Genomic DNA, 16,928 nt, shown 5'->3' on the forward strand with positions numbered 1-16,928 from the left:
TACACTAGAACTCCAGCATAATATACTGGAGTTCCAGCAAGTATAATGGTCCAGTATAATATACTGGAGTTTGGAGCACCAGTGCTCCAGTCTCCAGTATATTATACTGGAGCCAACAAAGTATATCGGTCCAGCATAATATGCTGGAGTTCATACACAAGTGCACCGAACTCCAGTATATTATGCTGGACCGGTCTCTATTGCAGCAAAACGGTGGCTATTTTTCATTGACTTGGTAAACGCTAGCTATTTTTGATTGACCAGTCCGAAAGCTGGCTATACCGTGAAATTTTGGCTATATTATTATGTAATTTTGTCTTATTTCTATTATGTCGGTTTGACATGAAAGTAAAAATTCAGTCGAACTTATTAAATAAAAAAAAAGTATTTAATGCAAGATATGTTACTTTAATTTTGAAGTACTAACATTAAATTGTGATAAATATTTACCTAAAATGGGACGGATGTAAATATAGGACCATGAAAATATATACTGTACATCCTATGTGAGGAGTTTTATAGTCTTAGGAAAATAGGCCATTTGCCATAATTGTAGGCAGAAAAAGCCTACTTTTAGTTTTTCTTTTCCTTTTTCGGGCCACCTTCAAGAGGTGATGGGGATTTCCCATTCCCTTGGGGCGGACTAAAATTGGGTTGTAGCCGATTCGCGACCACTGAATTGCGGCGCTAATCCAATGGGTTCGCTCATTTGTCCCAAACCTCGTCGTCTTGGGGATCCCATTAGCCATTCTAACTGCCTTCCCTTGAGGTAATTATTTCTAATCCTTGTTAATCCCAATTTTTCAAGATTTTAATGACCCATTAATGTTCATGATCCTCTCTTTAATGGGTCTTTTTTTGTTTTGTTTTTGGTTTGATGGTTGAAAAGAAATCAAACTGAGACCTTTGTTTCAAAAGGTGGAGCAGAACCTATTGATCTCATTCTCAAAGAGGTAGGTTTCCCTTCACATTTCTGTTTACCTTGTTCCTGTTTACATATCTAGCCACAGTACAATGACGAGAATCTATGTGGATATTTTAATTACTTAAGATATTTTTCTTTTTCATTATAAATGAATATGAGACCTGCTCAAATCAAAGCAAAAAGTAGGATTTTTAAATGGGGAGGGTTGTGGTAGTGACAGAGGCAGGATTTTCACCAAAGGTATTTAAAAAATAAAAAGAGTAAACATGCGAAAAAGCTAAGGGGATTCAACATTTAATATGTATACATAAAAGAAAATTGACCTTGTGTACACAAGTATAATTTTCCGGTATAGGTTGTGATAGGTTAACAGTGAATGTAGGAATAGTCTTAACTATGATGAATCTTTGAATAATGAATCTGCCATGAGGTACAGACCTTTAGATTCAACATGATATAGAACAGAATGGACACAGAGGATTCATGTAGCCGTATACGCGACTAGTTTCGGGCTAAGAAGCTTGAGTAGAATTATGTTGTTTCGATAGGAATTGGATTAACTTCTCAAGGCTGTAGCTTTTATGCATGTAGTGATGTCAACATTTTCTTGTTTGTCAAAGCTTCAGAATCTGTGGCAATCTGTACATAAAGGCAGCCAATGTACATTTAAAGCTACAAGTTCGGCCGAACCCAGTAGCTTTAGCGTTCAGACCCTGTACATGTATCAAGAAATCTACTAAATATGTAGAAATATTAAATTTCGAACCCACTAACTTAATGATTAGTGGGTTCAGTGGCATCCCAAACCCATAAACTTCATTCCCTGCATGAAGGATGTTTACATGATAAATCTTGCACATTGTTTGAGTTAGTTGGCTTTGCATTATCTTAGACGGTTCGCATACTGTCATTATGAAAATCATCCTCATTGTCGGCAGTGTGTGTAGATTTCCAAGCTACATAACACAATTTTTACACTCTCAGCATGTTTCAATTTTGTCAATCTCATTTTGATGTTTTCATGAGACAAAATGAAAGTTGAGGGTAGTTGAAACTCCAATCGAATGATAATTGGTAAATGATTGCAATGCCCCTGTTGTTCTGTTTATCCCACTTTAATACATGCCAATATTCTATCAGCCAGCTAGGTCTGCCCCCATCATTCCATACATTATTTTACTTCATAATTGTTTTAACCATCTTGATATCAAAAGGTCCTTATGAGAATACTAAATGTTCCCTAGCAAATATTTCTAAAAGGGGTTGTATGAAAATACAATTATGATTTTGTGCATTTTCTAGCATAATTCAATCCCAAAGCATGATCTTTCTTCTAGCGCGTACCACGATTTAATCCCATGCCACATATTCTTGAGTAGGCCAGATGAAAAAAATAGAAAGGTCAATAGATTCAAGTTAGCTTATGCCAATTGCAGAACGTAGAATTTTTTTAATTTGTTGGTTATTTGTTCTTTCTGTGTTGTTTAATGATATGTTGGAAACGCAATGTTGATAAATGCACTTAGCAAATTTGACTCCGGTGGAGCGGTATGACGCTCTTGTTAGTGTGTTGGTTTAACTGATTTGGGCTGTATATTAATTTGACCGTTCTCCTGATCACATTCAACTGTCAATTTGTCTGTGTGACACATGTACACATAGCTGTTTCTTTTGTTGCTTTATCTCAAAACTAGTAGTCGTACCCGCTCGATGCGCGGTCAATATTAAAAAAATATTTGTCACTTTGTTAATTTTTCGATGTTACATTTAGAATTATCACAATTATTTGATTATCCTTATCTATATAAATAGAATAGATATTGTCTAAATTTTAATAAATAAAATCTCCATTAAATTAAAGGGACTTATATAGTCATCAAATAATTTTTTCGTTATGTATTTTTATTTATTATATTATCCAATATTTAGTATAATTATATTGTTAATAGAAATTATGACACTTGTCACCAATAACTAATTATAAACTAAATAACTAATTAGTTACCAATTATGCCATGTGGCATTTTTTTAGGCTGCCACTTGGCTTAAGGAGAGGGCTTTTTCCTCTCCTTTTAATAATATATAGATAGATATAGATTTTAAAACTCCAACTTGAAACTACTTCCCGATTTGAATGGGTAGATTTTCTTCTCTTTTTTTCGTTTTTTTATTGGTAAATTTTTTTTTTTGCTTTTTATTTTAACATTATTTAAAAACTTAAACTTGAAACTACTCCCACCCAATTTTAATGGGTAGTTATTTTTTATATATTTATTTTTTGTTATTTTTTTATCATATTTAATTATACGATATCTATACTTATTAATCCAAATAAAGTAATCAATTACTATATATATATGGTAGTTTTTTATTTTATTTTATTATTTTCGTTTTTTATATGTATATTATATATAAATAGATTTTTTGTTTTTTTATTTTAAAATAATTTTAAAACTCCAATTTGAAACTACTCCCTAATTTGAATTGGTAATTCATTATTTTTTATAATTTTTTTTTATTTTAAAATTATTTTAAAACTCCAACTTGAAACTACTTCTCGATTTGAATGGGCAATTTTTCTTCTCTTTTTTCTTTTTTTTATAGGTTAGTTTTTTTTGATTTTTTTTTAAAATAATTTAAAAACTCAATTTGAAACTATTCCACCCAATTTGAATGGGTAGTTATTTTTATATATTATTTTTTGCTGTTTTTTTTATTATATTTAATTATAAGATATCTATATTTATTAAATCCAAATAAAGTAACCAATTAATATATATATATGTATATATATATATTATATATATATATATGTTTGTGTGTGTGTGTTAGTTTTTATTTTATTTTTATTATTTGTTTTTATATGTATATTATATATAAATAGATTTTTCATTTTTTTATTAAATCCAAATAAAGTAACCAATTAATATATATATACATATATATATATATATATATATATATATATATATATATAATATACATACATATATATATATATATATATATATATATATATATATATGTTAGTTTTTTATTTTAGTTTATTATTTTCGTTTTTATATGTATATTATATATAAATAGATTTTTCATTTTTTTTTTATTTTAAAATAATTTTAAAACTCCAATATGAAACTATTCCCCAATTTGAATTGGTAATTCTTTATTTTTTTAATTTCGTTTTTTATTTTAAAATAATTTAAAACTCAAACTTGAAACTACTCCCACCCAATTTGAATGGGTAGTTATTTTATATATATTATTTTTGTTTTTTTTATTATATTTAATTATAAGATATCTATATTTATTAATTCAAATAAAGTAACCAATTATATATATGGTAGTTTTTTATTGTATTGTATTATTTTCTTTTTTGATATGTATTTAAATTCAAAAAATAAGTAACCAATAACTAATTATAAACTAAATAACTAATTAGTAACCAATTATGCCATGTGGCATCTTTTTAGGCTGCCACTTGGCTTAAGGAGAGGGCTTTTTTTCCTCTCCTTTTAATAATATATAGATATAGATTTCATTAATTAATCATCTCTTTGTTCTAAAATTGCCAAGTGGCTTTCTTAATAGCTAGCCACTTGGCTTAACACAAATGCAAACTTTATTCCTTTAATATATATATAGATAATAGATGTGCACTGATTCAACTGCCATTTTTTAAATGATCTTCATGGTCTAACAGCGATGGTGTGGCTGCAGCACAATACACATCTGATTTGTCATCATCCCCTCCTTTCTTCTCTGGTTCGCCGCCTTGCAGGGCTATGAATCCGTTAATCCATGATGTTCATTTTACAAATGAAAAGCAACCCCGTTTTTATCATCACCATGTACATCTACTTCAGCTTTTATCTTCTCCATCATCAAGTTGTAAAGGAAGGTGTTCAAGGGCAAGACTTGGGCAAACTCAATCACCAAATAGAATAGAGGGCTTCGACTGCAAACGCTCGCATGGCTGCTATGGCTTAAATCTTCCTTACTGAGCAGTATACGAAGTCGACAGCTCAACACAGTATATAGAAACAAAATTTTTTGGAGTATAATAGCGATTCGTAGAGGGGAAAGTTCTGATTTTGCTTTAATGTGCAAAATGTGGCTCTTGCACATTTATTTGAAAAAGTTGAAGAGCTGATAGTTTTGTTTTTGGGTCCGTCTGTAAATGCTCTCAATTGATTTTGGTGCCACAAACTTTTTGACAGTATGATAAACTTGCAGTATTGTATTATATGTGAAATTTGATTAGGCAGTGATTAGTTTCATTCTTCCCGAGCATATCATTTATCTTGATGTTTTCTGTTTTCTAAAAGACTTGTGACGAGAGACAAAATCGATCAATTTTTGTGTTCCACGAGTCTTGTGCTTGACTTGAAAAATATTCTCTGTTTCATGCTACATCTCAATTCCAAGTTGAAGTGTGACGAGAAAGATGGTGTAGAAACAAACCTAGAGTATACATGGATGCTGCCCAGAGTTGAATAGCAAGGACCTTTAGTGTGTAATACCACAGCATCAGTAGCTGAACTGAAAGTTCTGTTTTGTTTACTCAAGTACAACTCTTAACTAAGATTAACACATTTCTAACTACAAGCTACTGGATTATCTCCCGGTGTTTCAGAGTGTAACAAAGAAGATTGACGCCCGTGCTACCTAGGACCAATTGCTTATTTTTTTCCCCAAATCGGTGTTAGTAATGCATTGGGGCCTGTATGTATCCGATCGCACCAGGTAGTCCCCACATTGGGGGTAAAGTGCTCCCTAACAAAGGTAACTTCATACCGGGGACTCCTGAGACCTCTGGTTAAGAATCAAGGAGTACTTACCGCTCCACCATAACTTGTTGCTGGAGTGACAGTTTCTGGAGTTTCATGAATTGAGAGCTATTCTCTTATTAGAATCTCTCAAACATGCACGACCAAAAACTTGTTGTTTTAGTTCTTTACCTATCTAGCCCTTTAAATTTTTGGGGTTTTGACACAGTTAGGGGTTGTTCACGGTTTGACGGAAAACGATCCAAACCGAAAAACCGAACCAAACCGATTATGTAAACCGATATTTTTTTTGATTTGGATTGGTTTTGGTTTTAAATTTTAAAAACCAATAATATTTGGTTTGGTTTTGGTTCTATTTTTTAAAAACCGAAAAATAAACCGAACCAACCAATTAATTATATACAAAATTTAAATAATTATTTATATACAATATAAAATCTTTTTGTTAATATTTTAATTGTTATTTTGAATTTTGGTTTATCCTGTTATATCTTAAAAAGATTGCCTAAGCCCAAAACAATAGATTCGACCAATTTTCTTTCATTAATAGACTCTAATTCTCTAACCTCCGCACATACTTTTTGCCTAAAAGAAGAGGTAAAAAAAATCAACCACAAGAGTAAAGAAAGCATCAAATGCAAAGACAACAATGGCTAAGCTTGAGAAAGCAACCTTATAGTTTTGTTTTTTGTTCATTCTTTTCATATAAACATGTAAATAAACTTTCAGTTCTCAAAAAGAAATATATAAAAAGCATAAATTTTGGCAAATTATTTTCAGATTGTTGTCTTAGTGTTATTTTAATATTATCGACTTATCATTAGCTTACTAAGAACCAAAAAACTGAACCAAACGAACCAAACCAACAACAATCAACCGATGGTTTGTATTTATTTGGTTTGGTTTTTGGTTTTAAAAATTTAAAACCGATTAAATTGGTTTGGTTTTGGTTTTTAATCAAAAACCGACAAACGAACCGTGACACCCCTAGACACAGTTTACCCACAAAAACAAAACTATTTACCCTTGTCTACCCATTTGTTTTTCTACCCATAAACTAATTTACATTTCCTACCATAGTAGTTTTTGTAGGGAATTTTTTCTCATTTTTTTCTTTTTTCCTTTCTAATTTCATTCAACTTCTTTTTTTTTAATATTCTTTTCTTCATAATCTAATTTCATTTACCGTTTTCACTATTTTTTATTATCTTTTTTATACAATAAGAAAAATAATTGACATAGTAAATATTTGTTCACCTTTTTTAATATACTAGTACAATATACCTTTTGTTTTTTTTCTTTCTCATTTTTTAAATTCAATTATTAAACTGAAATAAATATCAGTTGTCACTTGATCTAATAACTGAATATCATTGACTGCTGTTGAGCACCATAAATTACATTAATCAGATTTCTAAGAATCAACACGTGATTGCCATGCAAACCTTGATCTCTCCCTATAAATATCAATACACACTCTACCATTAACAGTAATACACCGGTTATAGAGCAAGAAAACATAATCTACGACAACCAAATCTCCAATATATACTAGTTAGAATAAAAATGAAATAAAATATTAAAAATACAATAAAAGTATAAGTAGCGAAAAAGACTTCTAGTACCATGTGATACCAATATGGTATATATGTATACCAACAGAGCATATGATTTCTCTAGATTTGCTACAACTATTTGCGACTATAACTACTCTACCAAACATTAAAAGACGCAATAAAAGTATGAGAAAAATTACATGCTCGTATTGCAAGCTAAATATTCGCAAAACAACTTGCTCATTTCGTATTCTAAGGAGGGTATATAGTTGTATGGGGTTCGTTCCAATAATTGCCTATAACTATAAAAACTATTAATGCACATAATTTGTGTCATCGGCACACAAAATTCCAGCATTATAGCAACTCATGTTGATATAAATAATTTCATAATAGAATTCACTTAAAATGCGCTAAAAAACAACAAAAACAATGTTTCAAACTACCATATGATACCAATATGGCATATAACATACCAACATGGTATACGGTTTTTACTAGCTAATTCCGACAACTATATGACTATACTACTATTACATAAACACACATGCATTAAAGAGAAAAATAAAAAAATAGTTACCACATATTAATATAATAGTATTTCAAGATATTGTACTGTATTACTATTATTAAAAGAAAATCAAATATTGTACCAATTAAATGCAGCTAATACAACAAAAAATAATTCACTAGCATATGATACCAATATAGTATATAGCTATACTAATAGGGCATTATAGTTGGAATGAATTGTATACTAAAATGGTATATTTGTATACTATTTGGGTATACAATCAAATTCGTCTTCTTCTCTGGTTCAACTATATTTCAACCCAAATTTCTAAAAATTTACTACAAAATCTCCACCAAATTGACTAAAACTTTACCTCACAACCTCCAATCAACTTTCCAAACTAACCCATACAGGATCGGATACAAACAAATTAAAAATTCAAAACAAATCAAGTTATGAGTTTCAAGCTTCAAGGTCCGTCAATGGTGGATTTAATTTTTGTACAATAAATCTCCAAAAACCAACATCAAAGGTACAATCTACATATCAAAGAACAATATTAGCTACATTTAATTGGAGACAACAATGGAGTAGTAATGCCCTTTGCGTGTTAATGCTGCAAAAAGTTACTGAAAAGTTACCACTTACCAATGGAGACCAATGGAGTAGTAATGCCCTTTGTGTGTTCAAACCCCCAATCGATTCTTGCAGTGCTGGATCGATTTGATAATGTGACTTGGATCCGATATCAAGAAACCATGTGGGCGGGTAAATAGTATTGATTGCATAGGTAGGAAACTAAATAATTTAGATATGGGTATTTAAGGGTAAACAGTTTTGAATTTAATAGGCATAAAAATGAGATTTTTCTCTAAAATTTCTAGTCCGCATCATTTTAAATTTCTCTGGATTGTGTGTTCAAGTAGTATAATATTTAGGAATATTTTTGTATAGGATAAATTTGTTTACGGTAATGAATCGAATAATTGCGTGACACGTGGAATACAGATAGAAGATAAGTTAGAGTAAAGAACCGAGACCGGGGCAACACTGCAGTTGGTGTCGGATAGATCGCGAAAGAAGCATAGTCAACATAAGTAAAAACGAATGTTTGTCACCAGATGACATTTAATGAAGAAATATTCCGGGCACATCACCAGTTTTTGAAGGGCCCGAATTCGAAGAGGTATACCTATTACCGTTCGAGCTGACCGCAAACACTAGAATTGATTGGAAACGGTTTCAAAATGCCGGACATACCAAAGTACGATGAGACTTCAGATCTCTCAAGAGCACATCACAACCTATATAACGGTAGTGAAAGGAAACGACTTGGCCCAACATGATATTGAGTCGATTCTGCTAAAGAAATTTGGGAAAACCCTCACGAAAGGGGCACTGACATGGTATTCACTCCTACCCGAGCACTCGATATATTCTTTTAAAATGCTCGTAGATTCTTTTCATTAAGGCCCATGCTAGGGCGCGGAAGGTCAGTCCAGAAGGCGGACATATTCAAAATCGCACAAGGAGAGTCCGAATTGCTGCGGGAGTTTGTGATCGGATTCCAAAAAGAAAGAATGTTGCTACCGCGCGGCCGTACCAGACGAGTGGGCAACGGAGGCAATCACTAACGGTCTAAACCCGAAAAGCTCCGATGCCTCCGAAAATTGAAGGAAAGCCTGCTCTTGTTTCAAGTGACCACATCGACGGATGTCCATAACCGCATGATCGAAGATAAGGATATAAGATGTTAGCTCGGCCTCCGATATCAACCAAGGACGAGAACGAGAACAAGATTTCGGATAAGTTCAAGGATGACTTGATGGCAGACCGTCGATCTTCCAAAGGCCGATTCTTGCCTTACGAGGGAGCTGAAGGACGCGACAACAAAGGGTTCCGGTCCTCGGATAGGTCAACTCCCGATAGAGAACTGACTGCGGTCAGAAACAACAAGTCGCTACAAGAAAAAGGGGTACAGGGGGCCCGGGATTCCTCATATCCCAGGCTGCAGATAATAAGTTCTAACATGAGCGTAGTAGAGCTGGTATGGCAATGAGAAAACATCAAGGAAACACGGTTCCCGGAGGGCCAATCAGATCATCCCATCCAGAGAGATCCCAACTTATGGTGTGAATATCATGGAACTCATGGTCACAGAACTAGGACTATCGACATCTACGCGGGGAGGTGGCGTGTTGTTGAATAACGACCATCTCAGGGAGTTCTTGAGCGACGAGCTAAGAACAATTATGGCCGCAGCCGAGATAACGTAGAACCCTCGAAAATAGGGGAAGACCCTCCTCGGCTAACTATCAACAATGATTTTCCAGAGGAATGAAATCAACAGTGTAAATTTTTCGGCAGCCAAGAAAAACAAGGTATTAGTGACGCATAGCAAGAGACTCGGGAAGTTACCTGAAGACAACATCACCTTCACGGAGGAAGACGCCTATAGGCTCCTTCTGCCCCACAAACAACGCCTGGTAATTTCTATTAATGTTCTAGATTTCAAGATTAAACGTGTTTTGGTTGACCCAGGAGTTTCATCCAACATCATCCAATGTAGAGTGCTGGAGCAAGCCAAATTAAACCAGAAGTATCATTCCGGCAACAAAAATCCTCATCGGGTTCAATTTGGCGAGTGTGACAACCGAGTGGAAATCTTGCTGCCCACGAACGCCTAAGGGGTCACGAAGACCACCTTATTTAGTGGTGGACGGCGACATGGCTACAAACCTAATCCTCGGTAGACCATGGTTACATGAGATGAATGGCGTACCATCAACATGTCACACAACTGCTAAAATTCTAGACCCTAGAGGGAATCAAGCAAATAAGAGGAGACCAACCGACAGCGAGAGAAATGAACTCAGTATCGATTTCCAGCAGTAAAGGAAGGAAATCAACAAATAGTAGTTATAGGAACAGACGCCTACTCCGAGCCAAGCAAAGATGATAAAGGAGAGGAGTCGTCGGAATCCAACAGGTACCGAGATACTTTCTGGTACCGGAGAGAAAGATGCGACCAAGTCCATGGCGAAGAACTTGAACAAGTGGCTTTGTTCGAGGAATTCCTGGAGAGAAATTTTCACTTGGGGACATGACTCAACCCCGAGCTCAGGTCAGGATTATAATTTTCCTTAAAACTAACGTTGATTGTTTGGCATGGTCGGCAACGCGGATATGACAGGTATTCCACTAGAAGTGGCCTGCCACAAGCTAAGTCTGGACCCAAGCATCCCACTGGTAAGGCAGAAGAAGCGCCCTATAGTCGAGGTCAGAAACAGGTTTGTTAAAGAAGAGGTAACTCGGCTACTTGACATCGTTTTCAATCCGGAGGTAAAGTATGCCCGGTTGACTAGCTAATGTAGTTGTATTTCCAGAAAATGATTAAAAAATTTCGAATGTGCGTAGATTATAAAAGACTTGAATAAGGCGTGCCCAAAAGACTCGTTCCACTGCCGAACATCGATCAAATATGATGCAATGACCGGCACGAGTTAATGAGTTTCCTCGATGCCTATTCCGGGTAAAATCAAATTAAGATGAACCGAAGGATGAGGAAAAGAATTCATTTATAACGAACATTGGCATATAATGTATATATGTGATGCCCTTTCGGGCTTAAAATGCCGGAGCCACTTATCGGAGCTCGTGAACAAGATGTTCGAGAAAAAATAGGTAAAATAATGGAAAGTTATACATATATGACATGTTGATCAATTTTTTGAATGCAGGTGACATTTAAACACCTCCAGCAAACCTTCGATATCCTGAGGAAGCACAACATGAAACTCAACCCCGAAAAATGCGCGTCGAGGTTAGCTCTGGTAAGTTCTTGGGTTTCTTGGTTTCATAAAGGGGTATGAGGTAAATCCTGATAAGATCAAAGCCATCGAGGACATCCCAGACCAGCTGACAAGCGTGAAAGAGAGTCCAAAAGGCTACTCAACTAAAAGATTGACCGCGCCTAAGCAGGCTCATCCTCGATCTTCGGAAAAATGCCATCATTTCTTCTCACTCCTGAAGAAGAAGAAAGAAAGAAGAAGAAGAAGAAGAAGAACAATTTCGAATGGACTCCAGAATGCCAATGTGCCTTAAAATACCTGAAACCGCTATATACCAAGCCCTCGCTACTATCAAAATCGGAGGTAGTCTTAGAGGTAGCGGTAAGCGCCGTTCTAGTTTCGGAGGACGGAGGTACGCAATCTCCTGTCTATTATGTTATCAAAATTTTTGTCAGGAGCAGAAACTCGTTATCCGCACCTTAAAAAACTGGCCTTAGCTCTTGTAGTCGTCTCTCGAAAGCTTAGGCCTTATTTTCAATAGTCACCCGATAGGCGTTGTGACAACCTTCCCCTACGGAATGTCCTTCACTAACCTAAGTTGTTGGGGTCGGCTGGCCAAATGGGGAGTTGGAATTAGTGAATTTGATATTAGATATAAGCCTAGACTGCGATCAAATCATAAGTTTTGGCCGACTTTGTGGCTGATTTCAGTCCGGGTTAGCACCTTTGGCTATAAAAGAAGTGGTGATGGTGTCGAAAATGACATCAGGAGTTTGGACTTGTTCCGGACGAAGAATTCCAATGTGAAAGGGTCCGGCTCGGGGTGGTCCTAATCACGTCTTCGGGGGAAACCCTGAGCAGGCCATAAAAAACTGTTCCTTTAAAACATGAAGCCGAGTATGAGGCATTGATTGCAGGATTCGAACTAGCCCGGGGACTTGGCTTCGAGGTCATAGAGATCAAATTTGATTCACAACTGGTAGTAAACCAGTATATGGTATCTTTGACACAAAGGAGGAACGCATGCAACAATATATGATTAAAGTTCAAAACTTGCTCACACGGTTCCGGAGTGGTCGATCACCCACATCCGAGAGAAAAAATTGCAAAAGCAAATGCATTGGACAATTTGGGGTCATTCACGAAGATGAAAGGATCAGATTCTAGTACTGTCGTTCAACTTTGCATTCGGTAATGGATGTGGACGGCTATTGTGAAGTTAGTACAACCAACCTAGTCTGGGGCTGGAGGAATGATTTCATTGATTACGTTCAGCATGGCAAGCTGCCGAAGACCCGAAGGCATCCCAGCACTATGTACCAAAGCGGCTCACTACAACCTCTGGGGTGGATAGTTATATAGAAGGTTATTCAAGGCCCGTTGGCCCGATGCTTAGTAGCATCGGAGGCAACTTCGTCATGAGAGAGGTTTATGAAGGAATTTGCAGGAACTAATTCCGATGCAGATTCGTTGGTGCTAAAACTGGTTAGGGCAGGATATTATGGCCCCAAATAGAACAAGACGCAAAGGCATTTGTTCAGTAAAATGCGACAAGTGTCAGTGCCAATGCACAGTTGGTGCACCAACCGGCAGAACTCCTTGCATTCGGTACTATCCCATGGCCAATTCCAATGGAAAAAATGGGACTTGGATATAGTTGGCTGCTGCCACCGGATACCGGGAAGGTAATATTTCTTTTAATTTTAACCGAGTACTTCACTAAATGGGTTTAAAACAAGTCCTTAACCAAAAGATCGTGAGCGCAAAGTGGTCGAATTCCTGTAGGAAAACATAATTTGCCGGTTCGAAATAACGAAGGAGATTGCTGTTGATAATGGGCCACAGTTCATAGGCTCCAAAGTCAAAATTTCTTGAAGACATTGAAGAATAAGAGGATTACATCTTCAGTATACCCATCCGAGCAATAATAGGCAGGTGGAATCAAACAATAAGGTGATTATTCAAAACCTCAAAAAGAGTTGGAAGCAGCCAAAGCAAGTGGCCCGAAGAGTTACCAAGTATGCTATAGGCGACTAGATGACGACGAAATCAAGCATGGAGAAGACATTCTTATCTCTCGTATACGGTGCAGAATCTCTAATCCTGGTGGAAGTAGGAGAACTGACCTTATAGTATTTCAAGCGATGAAAAAGCAAATAATGAGGCATTGCTGGTCAAGCTGGAATTTCTTGATGATCGCAGGGACTTGGCGCATATAAGAATGGTGGCTCAAGAAATAAAGGATAGAAAGATACTATAACCGGAGGGCCAATATCAAAAAGTAGGAAACTTGGTTTTGAGTAAAGCGACTCATAACACTCGGAAGATCAACGTTGGAAAAGCTGGGTCCGACGTAGGAAGGTCCCTATCGGGTTTCAGCTGTCACCAGGAAGGGATCATACGAACTGGAGAAGCAAGATGGAGTCAAATTGCCAAGAAACTGAACATAACTTCACCTCAAAAAGGTATTACTGCTGATGGATCCTACTGATACTGAAAGTATGTGCTGCACTCTTTTTCCCTTCGGCCCAGTTTTAGTCTCAAATCAGGTTTTTCTGGCAAGGTTTTATAACGAGGTATGCAATGGAAAGAATATTACGAAGGGAGCATCATCAGCAATTGATAAGACCTTTAATTCAAGGCACTGAAAACAACAGGCCATTATGGATAGTTAGATAGTCTTTGGCTCGAATGGCAGAGTTCCTAACAAGAAACGAAGCTTGCCATCGGACCAAAGATTATCCAATCGCTCACAAGTGTTTTTCTTCAAAGGAGCAAGACTTCCAATGTTCTAATTCGCATACTTCGTCTTCAAAACGTAGGGGGGGGGAGGAGGAATAGTATGAGATCGCCAACATGATTGCCGCAAAACTGGGGACTACGAGATCCTGGGAACCATTTTAATGTCCATCGGGACCGGGGAATGCATCGGCCAGCCCGTAGAAAACAAGTTGTACTAATAAGCTACAATGTTATTGGCAAATTTTTTTTAGCAATGCGAATGCTTATGTACTTTTAAAGATGGAAGAATAAATAAAAAGTCCTTTTGTTTTTATCTTATTTCTTTGTTCAGAGAGTCAGGGAGGGAGGAGAGGGTGAATTGATTTAAATTATTTTTGAAAGTTGACTAAAAACTTCACAATGCTCCGGTGCCGGAATGAACAAGAGACGTCTTCTCAAGAGCATCGTAAGCATAAAAGGGCCCTTTCTTATGAACCTCATAGTAAAGGGGTTGGTATCCGGAAGATTTTAATGCCCGGAACCCCAAAAGATATCCGAAGCAAAAACACACCCGAAGCCTTTTATCTAATTCCGACGCAAAAAAATGAACTTTGTGCAATTGCTTAATTCATAAGTTCCTTTTATTTATCAAACCATGGCAAATGGAATAAGTGCAAAGATACAAAAGGGAAACAGCAAAAGAAAAATGCAAAAAACTAAACTTCTTTCGCCACCGGACTCGGAGGGAAGAGAGGCATTCTACGCCCCAAGGAGAATAGGCTGAGTTTGCCGCCGGTGCAGGATCTTGCCCCTCATCAGTATCCTCTTCAAAGTTCCTCTCGTCCTGAACACTCAGTGTCGGTACTAGAAAGAATCAGTTATGTAGGCTGAGCTGGAAGACAGTTCTCAGTGAGCAGTTAATTCAGCGCTCGGGCCTTGGTAAATTTCAATCATCCAATATCAATAACGCCCGCTTTTGGCATTTCCAGTTTTCCCTTCTCATATGGTACAATAGAGTACTGTATTTTCAAAAGATGAAGGGAAATCCCCTTGTGCGAGAGCTTGCCTTGAGCATGTTCAACCTCGACCACAAGGCCATCCCAGCTCGGATCTCATGGCAAACCGAGGCTAAGAATCGAAATCAAAGATCTGTTGTTATATGAACCCTGTTTTGATCATGATCTTCTTATAACTATCTTCATCCGACCCCGCTTTCTCCTCAGTAGCAACAACCTCTTCGGCTTTGGAGTTCAAAGGCTGCCTCCAAGTTATTTTGTTCGTTAAATGGAGCAGACTCACGCTCGGACTAGCAGCAAGAGCAGTGCCTTCGTGACCAGCCCACACCAGCCTTAGCATCTTTGAAGTTGAGCCATGTAAGCTGAGTCTTCTGACTATGAGCCATCGCCTCCTGCTCACTTTGCTACACCGGGCCTCAGCGCGGCCGCTTCGGAAGCCTTTTCCTTTAGCACCAATGAGGGTGCACGAAGTTTGATTCCTCTCGGCCAACCAGCTAATCTCGCTCAGGACATGAATTCCTTCTTTATCAAAGTATCAATTGCGGAAGGCTTTGGAAGCGAGGAAATTGGCCTGCCAAAACGTGTATCTAAGTCAGTAAAAACTCCTGTTATAAGACGAAATAAAACAAACAGTGGAGAACAAGTAATGGTGCCGCATTGTTCATAACATTATTCAACAAACACTCCCCTGAAAAAGAGAGTGTATTTTCTTCTTTACCTCTTTTCCGAACCAGCGCTTCAGATAGTTTGGCAAGCTCCACCGGCCTGAACAATCCAGATGGCACTCATGTGGAAACCGAGAGAGTGACGCTCTCCTCCCTCGGGAATCTGGCGAAGGGGTTAAGTAGTTGTGCCCCAAATTCCCGTGGTGAGGGGACTAGGAAGGGGAGACGTCTTCTTCTATGGCGCCTAACAACCGGTGGAGGGAGATGCAGTAGTTGTTGTGAGAAGGCAGGAACCAAACTTGTGGAGGGAGATGAACTTATGGTGTTATAGGTGGAAGCAGCTGTGGTAGAGGCAGTGCTGATTATTGGTTGACAATTCACCAAAGCGAAGAGCCAGGTATTCGTCCTCATAGGAACCGAAAGTAACAACTGTGAACGTTTAAAGGGAGAATCCGACATTCTTTTCCTAACTAAAAATTCCCCCATTTTCCTCCCCCCCCCGAAAAAAGCAAACTTTCCCGGAAAACCCCCCCCCCCCTCCGCCCCCCCCCCTCCCGAAAAATTTTTTGGGGGGTTTTTTTCCCCTAGCTCTCCAGATTGAGCTTTGTATGAGCTGATGGAGATCGTTGTCTCTGTTGAAAAATGGCTCTTCATCCTTAGCTTCCCGCGTCATCATCAATGACCAATAGTGGCTGTGGCCGGCTCGGGTGTGGCCTTTTTTATTTTAATATTTTTATTTCTAGTTCGAAGGAAGAACATCGCGCCTTTTTTGGTTGCTTGTTCTCTAGCAGGGTGAACTCCGGGAGGAAGCACCTGCACGGAGTCAGATCACCAAGGCACTGCTGCTGAGTAAGAGCCATCCTCCAGCAACCTCACAGCCTCTGCAAGATCGGTTAAAACCTCAAACCTTGGGGCAAAGGTAACAGAAAAACTTTGCGGGAGTCCTGAAATTA

The 16,928-nt window shown here is 37.3% G+C and overlaps 1 protein-coding gene across 1 annotated transcript in view; it reads left to right on the forward strand.

The window, feature by feature from the left end:
• Window positions 528-16,928, forward strand: part of LOC109228595 — a 17,949-nt gene continuing 1,548 nt past the window's right edge. Inside the window, exons 1-2 of the mRNA XM_019393742.1 lie at window positions 528-769; window positions 890-953. Of these exons, the coding sequence (XP_019249287.1) occupies window positions 696-769; window positions 890-953 (138 nt within the window). The 5' untranslated portion in view covers window positions 528-695. The remainder of the gene's footprint in view (window positions 770-889; window positions 954-16,928) is intronic.

The sequence above is a fragment of the Nicotiana attenuata genome, chromosome 7 (genome assembly GCF_001879085.1).
Source record: "Nicotiana attenuata strain UT chromosome 7, NIATTr2, whole genome shotgun sequence".
NCBI classification, from domain to species: Eukaryota; Viridiplantae; Streptophyta; class Magnoliopsida; order Solanales; family Solanaceae; genus Nicotiana; species Nicotiana attenuata.